The sequence below is a fragment of the Bufo bufo genome, chromosome 3, assembly GCF_905171765.1.
Source record: "Bufo bufo chromosome 3, aBufBuf1.1, whole genome shotgun sequence".
NCBI lineage: Eukaryota > Metazoa > Chordata > Amphibia > Anura > Bufonidae > Bufo > Bufo bufo.
Genome location: NC_053391.1, coordinates 575,061,395 through 575,081,859, shown reverse-complemented (window position 1 = coordinate 575,081,859; position 20,465 = coordinate 575,061,395). Strand labels below are relative to the sequence as shown.

Here is a 20,465-nt window from a genome sequence, read left to right as displayed (position 1 = left end):
AATAGGGCCCAATACTGACCCCTGTGGTACTCCACTAGTAATGGTGACCCAATCTGAGTATGTACTGTTAATAACCACCCTCTGTTTTCTATCGCTGAGCCATTTACTTACCCACATACAGACATTTTCTCCCAGTCCAAGCATTCTCATTTTCTGTACGGTACTAAACTTTTTGTGGGACAGCATCCAATGCTTTGAAAAAGTCAAGCTATGACATTCATTGACTCGCCGTGGTCAAGTCTAGAACTTACCTCCTCATAGAAACTGATTAATTTAGTTTAAAGCCATGCCGATACTCCGGTATTTGCTTATTTTCATTGAGCATTCCAAAGTTATTATTTCATACTTCAAGAATGTGGCCAGGTATCAGGCACTACTAACCAACTACGTTACAAGACATTAAAGGGGAAGGAACCACTAATACCTTGCTATGCAGTGTTAAACAATGCCCACTGAAATGAGTCATGCCTGTCTTTATAGCAAGAGCTGCTTTTTGCAGTGGCTGTCTGCTTTGACCAATAGGAGAAGTTCTGTCTAAGCCATCCTGGGCATGAGTCTCCGCAGTGGCCATAAGGGCTTGCACAGTGTCGCCACTCCTCTGGAGGCATCTACCGCATGGCAGGGTCACTTCAGTTTGTTTGGGTTTTGTTCACATATTTTGCATTTATCCTATAGCGTTATTTCTTGTCATATAACTGATGTAGAAGTCTTGTGTTTCTAACCTAAAGTTTTATTCCCTCAGGGACAGAATGATGCTGCTAAAATTAGAACAAGAAATCCTTGAATTTATTAATGACAATAGGTAAGTGCGATGCCTTGATGCCCCTCACCGCGTCTTTGGCGAGAATCGAGTCCTAATGTAAATTTCGGGCGGCAGCCTGCATACACTTAGCATGTGATGTAGTGCGAATCCCAGAGGTTGAGGTATTTTTATTTCTTGACCTATTTAGAAATAAACATCAAAGTGTGGATATTTTGTCTTCATCTGACGCTGCAAAATGAGGTTGTTTAAATGGAGCATGTGAATACATTTTCCATAGACTTCTACATGGGTGCAGTCACAGTTCTCTTATGTTCTTTTTAGCTCCAAAATCTTTAATCATGGTGTTTTAATGCCAGCTTCTCATAGCCCTGATGGGTCTTCTGTCCAGACTTGTACAATTGTTTCTGTAAATCCCCTCTCCTGGATGGGAAAGTCTGTGTAAACGGAAACATCTTAGTGGCATTTTGTGCTCAGAAATTAGGTCCCGTCCCCGTGTCCCCTTCTTTTTTTTATTTTTTATTATATAGCTCTTTGGTCCATTACCCGCAGTAGACATTCACAGGGCTTCTGTCATCAGGAACATGGTTATTAAACTGGCTGGCTTTACTGTCAGCTGAAGCTAAGAGTCTTTGTCCATTCCTTCTATGTGCCTCCATTTTTGTGAAAAAATGAACTTTTGTTTTATGCAAATGAGCCTCTAGGAGCAATGGGGGTGTTGCCCCTACTCCTGTAGGCTCCATTCTCCCTTCTCTGGCCGAGCCCTCGTCATGTTGATTGACAGGGCCAAGCAGGAAGAGGGGAACATTGCCTGGCCCTGTCAGTCAACATGATGAGGGTTTGGCCAGAGGAGGGAGAATGGAGCTTCTAGAAGTTGGGGCAACACCCCCACTGCTCCTAGAGGCTCATTTGCATAAAATAAAAAAAAGTTACAAAAATGGGGGCACATAGAAAGAATGGACAAAGACTGTTGGCTTCAGCTGACATTAGCACACGTCTAAAGCCAGCCAGTTTAATAACCATGTTCCTGATGACAAAAGCCCTTTACGTGAGCTCCACAGAAGTAAATGGCAGGTAAGTTTTGGTGGGAAGGATGGACATACTGATGATTACTGAAGAATACGTTTTCGTTTGATATGTGGTTTGCCCCTTTTGTGCTAGAAGAGAGAAATTGGAGGTGAAAATATAGGTCCATTATTTGCCCTCCATAGCTGACATGGGGTAAATAGTTCTGTAAAAATAATTTTGCTAGTCAGATAATTTTGGCTAATGTTTCACATTTCACTATTCTGATTTGTCAATGATAAGTTATGGTGTTGGGCAGTGTTGTCCCGCCAGGTGAAATTCAGCTGACCTTCTAATGTGCATTTACAGCAGCCCGATGGTCCATAGACACAATGGACAGGAGGGGACCTTATTGACTTCTATGGGAGAGTTTTCTAGACATGCTCTGTGACTTGTGCAGGGGTCATTGTACGAGGAAAGAATAGATGAGCTTTGACAGTCACTTATTTTGAATGGTGGATCCTGTCTTATCTGTGTATATATGTGCATGTATGTATGTGTGTGTGTGTGTGTGTGTGTGTGTATGTATGTGTGTGTGTGTATATATATATATATATATATATATATATATATATATATATATATTATAATATAATTTAATTTTATTATGTATCATTACAATGCTGCCTGTAATGAGATAACTGCAGTAAAGTGATAGGTACAGAACAAGAAGTGGTGCCTATTAATGGGCTTAGTTGCCAATGTGAAAACTGAAGGATTTTTTTTATATATATATAGACATGAAAAATTAAAAAGAAAAGTAATCTTCTGATGACACATTCACTTTAAATCTTACTTTTTTTTTTTTTCTTCTTGTCTTCAGCAATCAGTTTAAGAAGTTTCCACAGATGACCTCATATCACAGGATGCTTTTGCACCGTGCTGCTGCCTACTTTGGCATGGATCATAATGTAGACCAAACAGGCAAAGCCGTGATCATTAATAAAACCAGTAACACTCGAATGTAAGTGACCAGTGCGCATTGTAGCATAATGTGTTGAATTATTAGGTTTCAGAATTGTTGGGTGTTTCTGTAGTTTTTAGATTTTCTTCCTTGTAAAATCATTAGAGTAATCCATATCTTTTTCTGAATTAAGAACTGTTCTTATGTTTTGTTAGATTTTTGCTTCAAAAGATAATGGGGCACATTTATTAAGACTGCTGGTTTAGACGCCTCTCTTAATAAGCCCCTGCGCAGGCGGAGGATCGATGAAGTTATGTAGCGACGTCTGCCTCTACATGACTTCGGTGTATCCAGTGCTGGATCCAAATGTAAGCTAGCTTTCTTGCTGTCTTACATTTAGACCATTTTCTACTCCCAAACCAGGCATAGAAAATGATGAATGAGACGTGTCTGCTGCCCCATCCCCTTCCCCACTCATGCCAGGTCTAAAAGAGGGCAACATGTCGTGCGTCAGAATGTGCGCCAGATATACGCCACAAAATTTAACAGCCTATATATGAATATTCAGTGTTTTGTTTTTGTGTGTGTGTATATATATATATATATATATATATATATATATATAATGATCCGCAGCACTCCTTGAAAAATAAAATGTGCTCTTTATTCACACATATCAAATATTGACAACGTTTCGGTTCTCTCACAGAACCTTTCTCAAGTCACTTGACTTGAGAAAGGTTCTGTGAGAGATCCGAAACGTTTTCAATATTTGATATGTGTGAATAAAGAGCACATTTTATTTTTCAAGGAGTGCTGCGGATCTTTTTTCTTATCTTCCGTCCTGAATCGAGGGACCACCGCCTGCACCCTGCGACACTGCTGAAGGGAGTGCTGCCAGATTTTCCTTTATGGATATATATACACTGCTCAAAAAAATAAAGGGAACACAAAAATAACACATCCTAGATCTGAATTAATTAAATATTCTTCTGAAATACTTTGTTCTTTACATAGTTGAATGTGCTGACGACAAAATCACACAAAAATTAAAAAATGGAAATGAAATTTTTCAACCCATGGAGGTCTGGATTTGGAGTCACACTCAAAATTAAAGTGGAAAAACACACTACAGGCTGATCCAACTTTGATGTAATGTCCTTAAAACAAGTCAAAATGAGGCTCAGTAGTGTGTGTGGCCTCCACGTGCCTGTATGACCTCCCTACAACGCCTGTGCATGCTCCTGATGAGGTGGCGGACGGTCTCCTGAGGGATCTCCTCCCAGACCTGGACTAAAGCATCTGCCAACTCCTGGACAGTCTGTGGTGCAACGTGACGTTGGTGGATAGAGCGAGACATGATGTCCCAGATGTGCTCAATTGGATTCAGGTCTGGGGAACGGGCGGGCCAGTCCATAGCATCAATGCCTTCGTCTTGCAGGAACTGCTGACACACTCCAGCCACATGAGGTCTAGCATTGTCTTGCATTAGGAGGAACCCAGGGCCAACCGCACCAGCATATGGTCTCACAAGGGGTCTGAGGATCTCATCTCGGTACCTAATGGCAGTCAGGCTACCTCTGGCGAGCACATGGAGGGCTGTGCGGCCCTCCAAAGAAATGCCACCCCACACCATTACTGACCCAATGCCAAACCGGTCATGCTGGAGGATGTTGCAGGCAGCAGAACGTTCTCCACGGCGTCTCCAGACTCTGTCATGTCTGTCACATGTGCTCAGTGTGAACCTGTTTTCATCTGTGAAGAGCACAGGGCGCCAGTGGCGAATTTGCCAATCTTGGTGTTCTTTGGCAAATGCCAAACGTCCTGCACGGTGTTGGGCTGTAAGCACAACCCCCACCTGTGGACATCGGGTCCTCATATCACCCTCATGGAGTCTGTTTCTGACCGTTTGAGCAGACACATGCACATTTGCGGCCTGCTGGAGGTCATTTTGCAGGGCTCTGGCAGTGCTCCTCCTGTTCCTCCTTGCACAAAGGCGGTCCTGCTGCTGGGTTGTTGCCCTCCTACGGCCTCCTCCACGTCTCCTGATGTACTGGCCTGTCTCCTGGTAGCGCCTCCATGCTCTGGACACTACGCTGACAGACACAGCAAACCTTCTTGCCACAGCTCGCATTGATGTGCCATCCTGGATAAGCTGCACTACCTGAGCCACTTGTGTGGGTTGTAGACTCCGTCTCATGCTACAACTAGAGTGAAAGCACCGCCAGCATTCAAAAGTGACCAAAACATCAGCCAGGAAGCATAGGAACTGAGAAGTGGTCTGTGATCACCACCTGCAGAACCACTCCTTTATTGGGGGTGTCTTGCTAATTGCCTATAATTTCCACCTGTTGTCTATCCCATTTGCACAACAGCATGTGAAATTGATTGTCACTCAGTGTTGCTTCCTAAGTGGACAGTTTGATTTCACTGAAGTGTGATTGACTTGGAGTTACATTTTTTTGAGCAGTGTGTGTGTATATATATATTTTTTTTTTTTTTTTTTTTTTTATAAACAATGTGAATGGTTTCCTTGATATAATTTTTCACAGTCACTCCATTTAGTGTGCTTCCTGTCCTGGCTCTTTAAACCCCTTCTTTGTTTGGACGTTTAGCATGGCAGACAGCCTCGCTGGTCCTGACCATACACTTCTACCAGAGAGGGAAGCGGGATGAGTGACTCAGAGCATTAAACATTATGCTAAGTGCAGTTCTCTTCTGCGGGCATCTTTATCTAGGCTTATCAAAAGACCAATAGAGCTTATGCTGTTATCCAAATTCTATACCTACTATTTTACTAGCATATAATGTACCCTGACAATAGGTTATCCATCTGTATATAGAAAGCCATTTGTGATGACTTCAACAGTATTTTGTATTTCATTTTGAATGAAATGAAAGAGCCACAAGTTTGGAAAAAAAAATGTTTTCTATGAATATTGAGTTTAAAATATGCCTTTTTTGATGGAAGTATCCTTTTAAAATGACCTTGTCATGTTAAATATACAGCATGTTAATACAGAGGGAGGAGCTAAGCAAATTGGGATATATGTTTTTATCTCTCAGATTATACTTTCTTATGTTAGCATGCATATAGAATATAGAACAAAGTGGTGGCTCACTCACTGTTCCACTTCTGGAAAGGTGCACTGCCCCACAGCACTCCTAAATGCTGGTGTGGTAGAAAGTGAAATAGGAAAATTGGGTAGGGGGTCACTCAATATCAACCAAACATATGTTCAAGTTGTATCCAGAATAACACCTTTATAATAGATAAAAACATATAACCATATCATCATACACATATCATATTGCACAAAAAGCTTAAAAATAATAAATATAAATAAAAATGCTGCAATCTTTAAAGGGATATCCCAGGGCGCATGACCCAATATGAAAAAGTAAGTCAATCAGAAGATAAGTCAATCGGCAACCAAATCTGTGTCACGATAATATCAATTCGATTGCACTAGACCTCAGGATCATATATTCATATATACTCACATGAATTGTGAGTCACAGAGTTAATGATACTCTATTAGTTGTTTTTACGTTACCGCTTCTTCATCTGTTATCACCGGTTATGCGGCGTGGCATATATCTCTGCAGTCATCTGCAAGGACCTGTAGATTGAAACTTCCCCCGCTCCTAAGGTACGTTACGGCGGTATAACACAGTTCACTGTTGTGACCTGCGTGGTGTCCCACTTGGTTCACTGTTCGGTCATGTGGATGTGGTTAGGAAGTTTCAGGCGGAGACTTCAAGCATCTGTAGGTATGAGTAATTGACTCAAAGGTTGCTATTATCCCCGGTGTTGGGATATGCAATTTTGAGAGCGCTCCTTCTCGATGATCCCTCACTGTTCTTTACCAAACGCGCCCAAAAAAAAAATGTCCGACTTTGGAGACACTAAAACATGATTTGTTTCAAAAATGATGATATTGTGTAAAACTTAAATTAAAAAAAGTATTCATATTAGGTATTGCTACATCCGTAACGACCTGCTCTAAAAAAAATATAACATGACCTAACCCCTTAGGTTAACACAGTCAATAAAATAAAAACTGTGCTAAAAAAATACATTTTTTTTTGTCACCTTACATCACTAAAAGTGCAACACCAAGCGATCAAAAAGGCGTATGCCCCAAAATAGTACCAATCTAACCATCATCTCATCCCACAAAAATAATACCCTACATAAGACAAAAAAAATTAAAAAAGCTATGGTTTTCAGAATATGGAGACATAAAAAAATCATAAAAAAATAAAAATGCTTTATTATGTAAAACTGAAACAAACAACCAAAAAAAGTTTTCATATTTGGTATTGTCGCGTACGTAACAACCTGCTCTATAAAAATACCACATGATCTAACCTGTTAGATGAACACTGTAAATAATAAAAAATAAAAACTTGGCCAAAACAGCTATTTTTTGTTACCTTGCCTCACAAAAAGTGTAATATTGAGCAACCAAAAATCATATTTACCCTAAAATAGTACTTAAAAAACTGCCACCTTATCCTGTGGTTTCCAAAATGGGGTCTTTTTTTTGGAGTTTCTACTCTAGGGGTGCATCAGAGGGTCTTCAAATGTGACATGGCAACTTAAAATTATCCCAGTAAAATCTGCCCTCCAAAAACCATATTGCGTTCCTTTCCTTCTGCACAGCAGTTTACGACCACATGTCGGGTGTTTCTGTAAACTACAGTATCAGGGCAATAAATATTGAGTTTTGTTTGGCTGTTAACCCTTGCTTTGTTACTGGAAAAAATGGATTAAAATGGAATATCTGCCACAAAAGTGAAATTCTGAAATTTCATCTACGTTTTCCTTTAATTTTTGTGGAACACCTAAAGGGTTACTAAAGTTTGTAAAATCAGTTTTGAATACCTTGAGGGGTGAATTTTCCAAAATGGGGTCCCTTTTTGGAGTTTCTACTCTAGGGGTGCATCAGGGGGTCTTCAAATGTGACATGGCAACTTAAATTATCCCAGTGAAATCTGCCCTCCAAAAACCATATGGTGTTCCTTTCCTTCTGTGCCCTGCGGCAGGGGCGGACTGACCGGTCGGGCATTTCGGACGTGGTCCGAGGGCCCGGCCAGGATAGGGGCCCGCCGCAGCTGTGCTAAAGAGGTTTTTTTCACCGCCTATTTCGCGTCCCCTCGTCACGTGACCTATTCCTTCCAGTAGCCCATACCTTACAGGCTTTTTCTAGTTAGAGGAGGCTAAAAGACCTTTCATGATGTCACGACGACGTGATCCTGCGTGGGCGGAGTCAGTCTCCTGGGCTGGCTGTTCAGCGTGAGGAGGTAAAGGACCTGTGATGATGTCAAGACCATGTGATCCTGTGTGGGAGGAGTCAGGCTCACAGGCTGTGCAACTGGAGGAGGTAAAGGACCTGTGATGCTGTCGCTACCCTGTGATGCTGTATGGGCGAAGTCAAGTGAGATTCCCTAGGTAAAATCTGTGACCAGGGCCCCACCTATGTTGCAGATCTACAACTTTCAGAATTTCTTGCCCACCAAAGACTGCCAGGACATGCTCAGAGTTTTAGCAGCAGCCTCAGAGCCACAGGTTGGAAAATATTGGTCTACAGAATTATTTATTTATCTTAAGGCCTCTTTCACACTTGCGTTGTCCGGATCCGGCGTGTACTCCATTTGCCGGAATTACACGCCGGATCCGGAAAAACGCAAGTGAACTGAAAGCATTTGAAGACGGATCCGTCTTCAAAATGCGTTCAGTGTTACTATGGCACCCAGGACGCTATTAAAGTCCTGGCTGCCATAGTAGTAGTGGGGAGCGGGGGAGCAGTATACTTACCGTCCGTGCGGCTCCTGGGGCGCTCCAGAATGACGTCAGAGCGCCCCATGCGCATGGATGACGTGATCCATGCAATCACGTCATCCATGCGCGTGGGGCGCCCTGACGTCACTCTGGAGCGCCCGGGGAGCCGCACGGACTGTAAGTATACTGCTCCCCCGCTCCTCACTACACTTTAGCGTCCCGGCAGCCATGGTAACCATTCCAAAAAAGCTAAACGTCGGATCCGGTAATGCGCCGAAGCGACGTTTAGCTTAAGGCCGGATCCGGATTCATGCCTTTCAATGGGCATTAATTCCGGATCCGGCCTTGCGGAAAGTGTTCAGGATTTTTGGCCGGAGCAAAAAGCGCAGCATGCTGCGGTATTTTCTCCGGCCAAAAAACGTTCCGGTCCTGAACCGAAGACATCCTGATGCATCCTGAACGGATTTCTCTCCATTCAGAATGCATTAGGATAAAACTGATCAGGATTCTTCCGGCACAGAGCCCCGACGACGGAACTCTATGCCGGAAGAAAAGAATGAAAGTGTGAAAGAGCCCTAACTTGAACAAGTAATAGTTCATTTGGCTTCATTTGTGTCATCCTCTAGGCTCAAACTTGCTTGTCTAAAATAAATATTTTCTTTCCTTCTTGGTCTATAGTTTCTGAGTTTCTTTGTGAATGTACACTACTTGAAATATATCAAATTCCCTTTTGTCCTCTTAGTGAAATTGGCACCTCCTAACCTCCAATGGCATCAGGGATCCAACAACTTTTATATTTTAAAGGGTTGTCAATTATCCTATTGGGGTATCCTAGATTGGTCCTAGAAGGGGCCTATGTTTTGTATGTTCATTAATTCGCACAACTGTGTGTGTCCTCCTGCCCCTTACCTCATCCTAGTGGTGGTCCCAGCCCTTCTGTACCTTGGTGCCTCCATTACAGCACCTGTGTTACAGTGTGTCAGCCCACAGAGAGCCCTGCATACAACCTGCTGACTGTCTCCATCTAACATAAGCTTTTCCAGGGTGAGATCCACCTGAAGCTGCTCGGTTCTTTCTTTCAGCCAGATGTTCTCTGTGATTTCTGGGATCTGTCTACAGTACTCTGTGAGAGTCTGTCCCTGTGTGTCTCCCTGTGTGTCTGTGTCTCTCCGTGTGTATGTGTGTCTGTGTCTCTGTGTCTGTCTGTGTCTCTCCGTGTGTGTGTGTGTGTGTGTGTGTCTGTCTGTGTCTCTCTGTGTGTGTGTGTGTGTGTGTCTGTCTGTGTCTCTCCGTGTGTGTGTGTGTCTGTCTGTGTCTCTCTGTGTGTGTGTGTGTGTGTGTGTGTGTGTGTGTGTGTGTGTCTGTGGCTCTCCGTGTGTGTGTGTCTGTGTTTCTCTGTGTGTCTGTCTGTGTCTCTCCGTGTGTCTGTCTGTGTCTCTCCATGTGTGTGTCTGTCTGTGGCTCTCCGTGTGTGTGTGTGTCTGTGGCTCTCTGTCCCTGTGTGTCACCATCACCATGCCCACAGTGTTCCTATGTCTTGACGAAGATGCATCAAGACATTCTGTGCGGGGCAAGAAGAATATGGAAGAGGAGGCAGCGCCGCCAGCATGGAGTCCGTGGGAGAGACATAGGGAAGTGTGTTGAGCGAACTTGTGTTTTAAGTTCGGCATCTAAAGTTCGGGTTCGGATTATCAAAGTATCCCGTTATGGATTCTGCTACCACGGACCATAACGGAATTTAGAATCCATAACGGGATACTTTGATAACTTGAACCCGAACTTTAGACGCCGAACTTAAAACACAAGTTCGCTCAACACTAATAGGGAGGCACCCTAAGGACGTAGGTAACACTACCACATTATCAGCACTAGTGTTATCTGTAGTTTTACATAGGACTGCAGGTAACACTACTACAATTTCTGTACTCAGATAGCCATCACTGTGTTATCTGTGGTGTTACATAGGACTGCAGGGGACATCTACTATATTTTCTGTACTCAGAGAATTATCACTGTATAGGGGGACCCACTGAGACTTTATCGCCAACTGTGCCATCCACAGAGCCCCCACAACAGTGCCATCCACAGAGCCCCCACAACAGTGCCATCCACAGAGCCCCCACAACAGTGCCACCCACAGAGCCCCCACAACAGTGCCACCCACAGAGCCCCCACAACAGTGCCACCCACAGAGCCCCCACAACAGTGCCACCCACAGAGCCCCCACAACAGTGCCACCCACAGAGCCCCCACAACAGTGCCACCCACAGAGCCCCCACAACAGTGCCACCCACAGAGCCCCCACAACAGTGCCACCCAGAGCCCCCACAACAGTGCCACCCACAGAGCCCCCACAACAGTGCCACCCACAGAGCCCCCACAACAGTGCCACCCACAGAGCCCCCACAACAGTGCCACCCACAGAGCCCCCACAACAGTGCCACCCACAGAGCCCCCACAACAGTGCCACCCACAGAGCCCCCACAACAGTGCCACCCACAGAGCCCCCACAACAGTGCCACCCACAGAGCCCCCACAACAGTGCCACCCACAGAGCCCCCACAACAGTGCCACCCACAGAGCCCCCACAACAGTGCCACCCACAGAGCCCCCACAACAGTGCCACCCACAGAGCCCCCACAACAGTGCCACCCACAGAGCCCCCACAACAGTGCCACCCACAGAGCCCCCACAACAGTGCCACCCACAGAGCCCCCACAACAGTGCCACCCACAGAGCCCCCACAACAGTGCCACCCACAGAGCCCCCACAACAGTGCCACCCACAGAGCCCCCACAACAGTGCCACCCACAGAGCCCCCACAACAGTGCCACCCACAGAGCCCCCACAACAGTGCCACCCACAGAGCCCCCACAACAGTGCCACCCACAGAGCCCCCACAACAGTGCCACCCACAGAGCCCCCACAACAGTGCCACCCACAGAGCCCCCACAACAGTGCCACCCACAGAGCCCCCACAACAGTGCCACCCACAGAGCCCCCACAACAGTGCCACCCACAGAGCCCCCACAACAGTGCCACCCACAGAGCCCCCACAACAGTGCCACCCACAGAGCCCCCACAACAGTGCCACCCACAGAGCCCCCACAACAGTGCCACCCACAGAGCCCCCACAACAGTGCCACCCACAGAGCCCCCACAACAGTGCCACCCACAGAGCCCCCACAACAGTGCCACCCACAGAGCCCCCACAATAGTGCCACCCACAGAGCCCCCACAATAGTGCCACCCACAGAGCCCCCACAACAGTGCCACCCACAGACCACCATTAGTTCAAAACCCACAAAAAGCACACCTTTAGGTTCAAATTTTTTTTATTTGGCTATTCCCCACCCCTCTTGTAATTGTTCCGCTACTTGTGGGCTGCGCGGGCATGAGTTCAGTCACTTCGGTGCGCAATCCCGTCCTGCAGCGCGTGATCCCGCGAGACCCGCCGCTGTAGGTCACGGGTCTCGTGGGATCACGCGCCGAAGTGACTGAACTCATGCCCACGTAGCCCGCAAGTAGCAGATCAGTGGAACAAGTACAAGGTGGAGGGGACTGTTTCTAACAAAGGCTCACTAATGGACGCTGAGATTAGATCACCCCATACGAAAGCATTGAATCAATGCTTTCCTATGGGGAAAAATCTGACCCTGGAGGTCATCATGCAGGGTGTGAGGACGTCCAGCGTCAGATACCAGACCAAAGGTCTGCTTTACTCCAGGAAGCCCTCAGGTGGCTGCCGGCCTCTAGAGGCTGACTTATTGCTGGAACGTAAACAATGCAGTTTCTCTAGAACATTGCAGCTCGATTTGCAAAAGAGACACTGTACCCAGACCACATCAATGAGCTGAAGGGGTCTGGGTGCCTTTTGTGTCACTTTAACTTTGAAATCTTATTAAAGATTGTGTAGGGTGTGGCTGGAGGCGGGACAAGGGTGGGGCTTGCAGCAGAAAATGGGTGTGGCCTGTAAGGGGGCCCTTGATTTATTTTGCCCGGGGGCCCTGAGGGTTCTCAGTCCGCCCCTGCCCTGCGGTGTGCCCATACAGCAGTTTACGACCACATATGGGGTGTTTCTGTAAACTACAGAATCAGGGCAATAAATATTGAGTTTTGTTTGGCAGTTAACCCTTGCTTTGTTACTGAAAAAAATGGATTAATTTGGAAAATCTGCAAAAAGAAATTAAATTCTGAAATTTCATCTACACTTTCCATTAATTCAACGTTTGTAAAATCTGTTTTGAATACCTTGGGGGTGTAGTTTCTAAAATGGGGTCATTTTTGGGTGGTTTCTATTATGTAAGCCTCACAAAGTGACTTCAGACCTAATGGGTTTTGAAAATTTTCTAGATTTGCTTCTAAACTTCTAAGCCTTCTAACGTCCCCAAAAAATAAAAAGGCATTCACAAAATGATCCTAACAAGTAGACTTATGGGAAATGTAAAGTAATAACTATTATATGAGGTATCACTGTCTGTTTTAAAAGCCGAGAAATTGAAATTTGGAAAGTTGAAAATTTTTCCTTTTTTTTTTTTTTTGTCATTTTTTTTTAAATATAAAAACGAAAAATATTGACTGAAATTTACCACTATCATGAAGTGAAATGTGTCACGAGAAAACATTCTCAGAATGGCTTGGATAAGTAAAAGCGTTCCAAAGTTATTACCACATAAAGTGACAAAAATGGCAGGGTCCTGAAGGGGTTAAAAATATCCTATTTTGTGCTTTCAGCTCCTATGAAAATCATGTTTACAGGTTAGAAACAAACCCGTGTGTAGTCTGATCCTGCAGAGCGGAGCCTCTCCCTTCCATCTGTCAGTTCTTCTACTGTCAGTAGTTTAGCAAGGAGTATCAGAATAAGGCCTCATGCACACGAACGTTTTTTTTCACGGTCCGCAAAAACAGGGTCCGTAGGTCCGTGATCCGTGACCGTTTTTTCGTCCGTGGGTCTTCCTTGATTTTTGGCGGATCCACGGACATGAAAAAAAAGTCATTTTGGTGTCCGCCTGGCCGTGCGGAGCCAAACGGATCCGTCCTGAATTACAATGCAAGTCAATGGGGACGGATCCGTTTGACGTTGACACAATATGGTGCCATTTCAAACGGATCCGTCCCCATTGACTTTCAATGTAAAGTCCGGAGTCCCTTTTATACCATCAGATCGGAGTTTTCTCCAATCCGATGGTATATTTTAACTTGAAGCGTCCCCATCACCATGGGAACGCCTCTATGTTAGAATATACTGTCGGATATGAGTTAGATGGTGAAACCTCATTTCCGACAGTATATTCTAACACAGAGGCGTTCCCATGGTGATGGGGACGCTTCTAGTTAGAATATACTACAAACTGTGTACATGACTGCCCCCTGCTGCCTAGCAGCATCCGATCTCTTACAGGGGGCCGTGATCAGCACAATTAACCCCTCAGGTGCCGCACCTGAAGGGGTTAATTGTACTATCATATCCCCCTGTAAGAGATCAGGGCTGCCAGGCAGCAGGGGGCAGACCCCCCCCCCCCCCCTCCCCAGTTTGAATATCATTGGTGGCCAGTGCGGCCCCCCCCCCCCCTTCCTCCATTGTAATAAATCGTTGGTGGCACAGTGTGCGCCCCCCCTTCCTCCCTCTATTGTAATAATTCGTTGGTGGCACAGTGTGCCCCCCCCCGCCTCCCCCCCCCTTCCTCCCTCTATTGTAATAATTCGTTGGTGGCACAGTGTGCCCCCCCCCCCCCGCCCCCCCCCCCTTCCCCCCCCCCCTTCCTCCCTCTATTGTAATAATTCGTTGGTGGCACAGTGTGCGCCCCCCCCCCCCCCCTTCCTCCCTCTATTGTAATAAATCGTTGGTGGCAATCATTGGCCCCCCTCCCTCTATAGCATTTTCAACATTGGTGGCCAGTGTGCGGCCTCCCATCTTGCGCCCCCCCCCCCCCCCCCCCGATCATTGGTGGCAGCGGGTTACTAGCAATAGTACAAGATTCATACTTACCTGGGAGCTGTGATGTTCGTGTTCGGCCGGGAGCTCCTCCTACTGGTAAGTGACGGTTCATTTAGCAATGCGCCGCACAGACCTGTCACTGTCACTTACCAGTAGGTGGAGCTCCCGGCCGGACACGAACATCGCAGCAGCAGGTAAGTATTAATCTTCTACTATTGTACTATTGCTAAGTAACCATGGCAACGAGGACTGTAGTAGCGTCCTGGTTGCCATGGTTACCGATCGGAGGCCCAGCGAATAAACTGGGACTCCGATCGGAACTCCGCTGCCACCAATGATGATGGGGGGGAGGGGGGGGGGGAGATGGGAGGCTGCACACTGGCCACCAACGTTGTTAATGCTATAGAGGGGGGGGGGGGGCAATGGGGGGCGCACACTGTGCCACCAACGATTTATTACAATAGAGGGAGGAAGGGGGGGGGGGGCGCACACTGTGCCACCAACGAATTATTACAATAGAGGGAGGGGGGGGGGGGCCGCACTGGCCACCAATGATATTCAAACTGGGGAGGGGGGGGGGGAGGGTCTGCCCCCTGCTGCCTGGCAGCCCTGATCTCTTACAGGGGGATATGATAGTACAATTAACCCTTTCAGGTGCCGCACCTGAAGGGGTTAATTGTGCTGATCACGGCCCCCTGTAAGAGATCGGGTGCTGCCAGGCAGCAGGGGGCAGTCTTGTACACAGTTTGTAGTGTATTCTAACTAAAAGCGTCCCCATCACCATGGGAACGCTTCTGTGTTAGAATATACTGTCGGTTCTGAGTTTTCACGAAGTGAAAACTCAGCTTTGAAAAAGCTTTTATGCAGACGGATCTTCGGATCCGTCTGTATAAAAACTAAACTACGGCCACGGATCACGGACACGGATGCCAATCTTGTGTGCATCCGTGTTCTTTCACGGACCCATTGACTTGAATGGGTCCGTGAACCGTTGGCCGTGAAAAAAATAGGACAGGTCATATTTTTTTCACGGCCAGGAAACACGGATCACGGATGCGGCTGCAAAACGGTGCATTTTCCGATTTTTCCACGGACCCATTGAAAGTCAATGGGTCCGCGAAAAAAAAACGGAAAACGGCACAACGGCCACGGGTGCACACAACGGTCGTGTGCATGAGGCCTAAGACAACACAGCCTTTGTATGTTGTGTGTTAGGGAACACCTAGCAGCACTAACATGGCAAAAAAACGTGTTGACATGCATTCACAGTGGGTTGTAAACTGATTCAGTGGCGGCATGGTTTTTGCTGTCTGGTTCTGCTGTCTGGTTCTGTATGTGTAGGTGTAGTTTAGGTATGTAGGGGAAGTGTATGCGCAAAATGGTGGGCGTTTGTTTTGTTAAAATATGATTTCTCGCCCAGTTTCCTTGGGGGACACAGAAGACCTTGGGTATAGCTCATCTCCCTAGGAGGCGTGACACTAAGTGAAAGCTGTTAAGCCCCTCCTCCACAGCTATACCCTCAGCCTGGAGAGAAAGGCAGCCAGTTTTTTGCTTAGTGTCCAAGGAGGCAAGACACTCCCTGCTCTGCAGGGCTGGTTTCTCCTTGTTTAAATTTTAGTTTTTTAGTTTTTTCTTTTCTTTTTGTTCCAGATCATCAGGGATAACAGAGACGCACTAGACCTCTCTGTTCTCCCGGGGTTGAGCTGCGCCAGTGCCGGTCACCCGCACTGCTGCCTCCCCCACAGAAGACAAGGTGGATCAGGGCAGCCCAGCTCCCCTACATCCCGCCAGCGCAAGGGTCGCCCGCACGCCAAGTCCCTCTTCCAGCGTCCTGCCACTACGGTGCCAGTAGCTGAAGGGGCGACCCTGCTGGAATGGACCGAGGGTGAAGACGGCTGTGGTAAGAGATTGGCTTCTCCAGCCCTACGTCTCCCACCCCCCCACCCTGGTCTCCTGCGTGCCTGACCCCCATATTGGGCCTCTAGTCCCCTGCTGGATCTATGCTGGCCCCTGGGGTGCCGCAGAGCGGCAATCTCCTTCTGCCCCCTTCCTGCCTGGGACATGCAGCCAGTGGCTGTCTCCACAGCCAGCTACAGAAGCGGCAACATAGTTTATTTCTTTATCAGCACAGGCACCCGGTCTCTGGGTCCCCCCCTACATCTCCTACCGGAGTGTTGCTCCAGGCCTGAGGCTCCTGACGGCTGTGGAGTAAGGCCTCGCCTCCGGCCGACATTGGTATTCCGGTGCGGCCGGGCGCCGCAAAAATCTTAGCCCAGGCTCCGCGGCCTGCCAGGCCGCCATTCCGGGTCCCTGACTTTTCCGGCCGGCGGGGTGGGCTCCCGCGGCCGGCAAGCCGCCATTCCGAGCAAGCCGCCATTCTGGGCCCCTGACTCTTCCGGCCGGCGGGGTGGGCTCCCGCGGCCGGCAAGCCGCCATTCTGGGCCCCTGACTCCTCCGGCCGGCGGGGTGGGCTCCCGCGGCCGGCTTTGGGCTTGACTTCTAGGCCCAGCAGGCCCCGGCCGACCGTCGGTGCCGGTCGGTGGGGCTCCGCAAATTTTGGCCCAGGCTTCGCGGCCTGCTGGGCCGCAATTCCGACCGGCCCGCGGGGTGGGCACCCGCGGCCGGTTTGATGCGCCACTCCGCCTCAGGTCCTGGCGGTACATACCGGGCGCCGCAAATTTAGTCCCCGGCTTCACGGCCTACTAGGCCGCAAAATTCCGGCCTCTGGTGGAGGGGGCGGGAACTTCTCCAGGCGCGAATTTTTCCCGCCGGGAGGTTCCTCCGCCCCCAGGGGATCGCAGCGCCGCCCTCCAGGCCGGATCCATGTTAACCCTTTGGGTACAGGCCGGATCCCAATGGGCCGGTATGGCTGGCCCCCCTTTTTCCTTTTTCCTGACTATCTGTGCCCCTATATGGTGGCACCCTTTAGCCTCAGAGAGGCTGTGTTTTTAATAAAAAAAAAAAAAAAAAAAAGAAATAATAATAAATATATATATATAATAATAATAGATTTCTTTTGGACTGCGCAGGACGCTGCAGCCTCATCAGTAGTGCTGCATGTCTGCATGCCCTCTTTCCACAGGCGGCATAGTGTTGCGCTCCCAACCTGCGTCGCTGCTAGGGCATTTCCCCTTTTAGGCGGTTTTCCTGCCCTCTTCCAGGATACGGCGCTGGCCAAGTGCATGCGGCCCTTCCGTAGGCAGCATTCATCATCTCTCCAGTTATGGTGCCTGCCATGTGCATCCCCCCCCTCCTAGGCGGGATACTGCACTCTCCCTGGCTCCCGGCTGGCCATGTGCATGACCCCCTTTTAGGCGGAATACTGCACCTTCACCGGATACGGTGCTGGCCATGTGCACGACCCCCTTCCATAGGCGGAATGCTGCACTCTCTCTATGGATTTGCTGCCGGCCATGTGCACGACCCCCTTCTCTAGGCGGAACGCTGCACTCTCGCTGGATTCACTGCCGGCCATGTGCGTCACCCCCTTCCATGGGCGGAACGCAGCGCTCTCACTGGATTCGTTGTCGGCCATGCGCGTGACCCCCTTCCATGGGCGGAAGGCAGCGCTCTCACTGGATTAGTTGCTGATCATGTGCATGACCCCCCCTTTTTAGGCGGAATACTGCACTCTCACCGGATACGGTACTGGCTATGTGCACGACCCCCTTCCATAGGCGGAACGCTGCACTCTCTCTGATGGGCTATGATGTACTTATGTACTATGTTACTATGCTGCACTCTCACTGGTTTCGCTGCCAGCCATAGGCATGACTCAGGCAGCATACATACATCCCTCTGTCTGTGGTGTTTTCTCGCAGGTACGTTACTGGCCATGTGCATGTACCCCATACATGGCGGGGTGCTTGCACTCTCGCTGGATCCGCTGTCGGCCATATGCATGACCCCTCTTCCGTGGGCGGTGTACGCACTCTCGCTGGATTCGCTGCCTGCCATGGGCATGCCTTCCTTCCTCAGGTGACATACAGTGGGGGAAATAATTATTTGACCCCTCACTGATTTTGTAAGTTTGTCCAATGACAAAGAAATGAAAAGTCTCAGAACAGTATCATTTCAATGGTAGGTTTATTGTAACAGTGGCAGATAGCACATCAAAAGGAAAATCGAAAAAATAACTTTAAATAAAAGATAGCAACTGATTTGCATTTCATTGAGTGAAATAAGTATTTGAACCCTCTAACAAAAAAAGACTTAATACTTGGTGGAAAAACCCTTGTTTGCAAGCACAGAGGTCAAACGTTTCTTGTAATTGATGACCAAGTTTGCGCACATTTTAGGAGGAATGTTGGTCCACTCCTCTTTGCAGATCATCTCTAAATCCCTAAGGTTTCGAGGCTGTCTCTGTGCAACTCTGAGCTTGAGCTCCCTCCATAGGTTTTCGATTGGATTAAGGTCCGGAGACTGACTAGGCCACTCCATGACCTTAATGTGCTTCTTCTTGAGCCACTCCTTTGTTGCCTTTGCTGTATGTTTTGGGTCATTGTCGTGCTGGAACACCCATCCACGACCCATTTTCAGTTTCCTGGCAGAGGGAAGGAGGTTGTCGCTCAGGATTTCACGATACATGGCTCCGTTCATTTTCCCGTTTATGCGAATAAGTTGTCCTGTGCCCTTAGCAGAAAAACACCCCCAAAGCAAAATGTTTCCACCCCCATGCTTGACGGTGGGGACGGTGTTTTGGGGGTCATAGGCAGCATTTTTCTTCCTCCAAACACAGCGAGTTGAGTTAATGCCAAAGAGCTCTATTTTGGTCTCATCAGACCACAGCACCTTCTCCCAGTCACTCTCTGAATCATTCAGGTGTTCATTGGCAAACTTCAGACGGGCCTGCACATGTGCCTTCCTGAGCAGGGGGACCTTGCGAGCCCTGCAGGATTTTAATCCATTGCGGTGTAATGTGTTTCCAATGGTTTTCTTGGTGACTGTGGTCCCTGCTATTTTGAGGTCATTAACTAACTCCTCCCGTGTAGTTCTAGGATGCTTTTTCACCTTTCTCAGAACCATTGACACCCCACGAGGTGAGATCTTGCGTGGAGCCCCAGAGCGAGGTCGATTGATGTTCATTTTGTGCTCCTTCCATTTTCGAACAATCGCACCAACAGTTGTCACCTTCTCTCCCAGCTTCTTGCTAATGGTTTTGTAGCCCATTCCAGCCTTGTGCAGGTCTACAATTTTGTCTCTGACATCCTTGGACAGCTCTTTGGTCTTTCCCATGTTGGAGAGTTTGGAGTCTGCTTGATTGATTGATTCTGTGGACAGGTGTCTTTTATACAGGTGACTAGTTAAGACAGGTGTCCTTAATGAGGGTGACTAATTGAGTAGAAGTGTCTAACCACTCTGTGGGAGCCAGAACTCTTAATGGTTGGTAGGGGTTCAAATACTTATTTCACTCAATGAAATGCAAATCAGTTGCTATCTTTTATTTAAAGTTATTTTTTCGATTTTCCTTTTGATGTGCTATCTGCCACTGTTACAATAAACCTACCATTGAAATGATACTGTTCTGAGACTTTTCATTTCTTTGTCATTGGACAAACTTACAAAATCAGTGAGGGGTCAAATAATTATTTCCCCCACTGTACATACATTCTCACTGACTGTGTTTGTCTCTCACCAGTACGTTGCTGGCCATGTGTATGACTCCCATACATGGCGGGTGCACGCACTCTCCCTGGATGAGATGCTGGCCATGTGCATTACCCCCCCTTTTTGTCTGGGCGGCATGCTACACTCTCACCGGATACCTTGCTGGCCATGAGCATGGCCCTCTAACATGGGTGGAACGCTTGCACTCCCATTGGATACGGTGCTGGCCTTGTGCGTGACCACCCCACATTCCATGGGCAGAATTTGGCACGCTCATGAGATTCACGGCTGTCCTTGTATGGCTGTGCTGGACTTGTACATGTCCCCCTTCATTGGCAGAGTAGTTGCACTCTCGCTAAGTCAGTGTTGGGTGTATTATTGCACACTCACTTAATGCTAGGAT

At 47.8% G+C, this 20,465-nt stretch overlaps 1 protein-coding gene across 3 annotated transcripts in view; it reads left to right on the top strand.

The window, feature by feature from the left end:
• Positions 1-20,465, top strand: part of R3HDM2 (R3H domain containing 2) — a 174,825-nt gene that overhangs the window by 97,891 nt on the left and 56,469 nt on the right. For all 3 annotated transcript variants that reach the window (XM_040425722.1, XM_040425724.1, XM_040425723.1), the window contains 2 exons: positions 743-802; positions 2,649-2,789. In XM_040425722.1, coding sequence (XP_040281656.1) covers positions 743-802; positions 2,649-2,789 — 201 coding nt within the window. The remainder of the gene's footprint in view (positions 1-742; positions 803-2,648; positions 2,790-20,465) is intronic.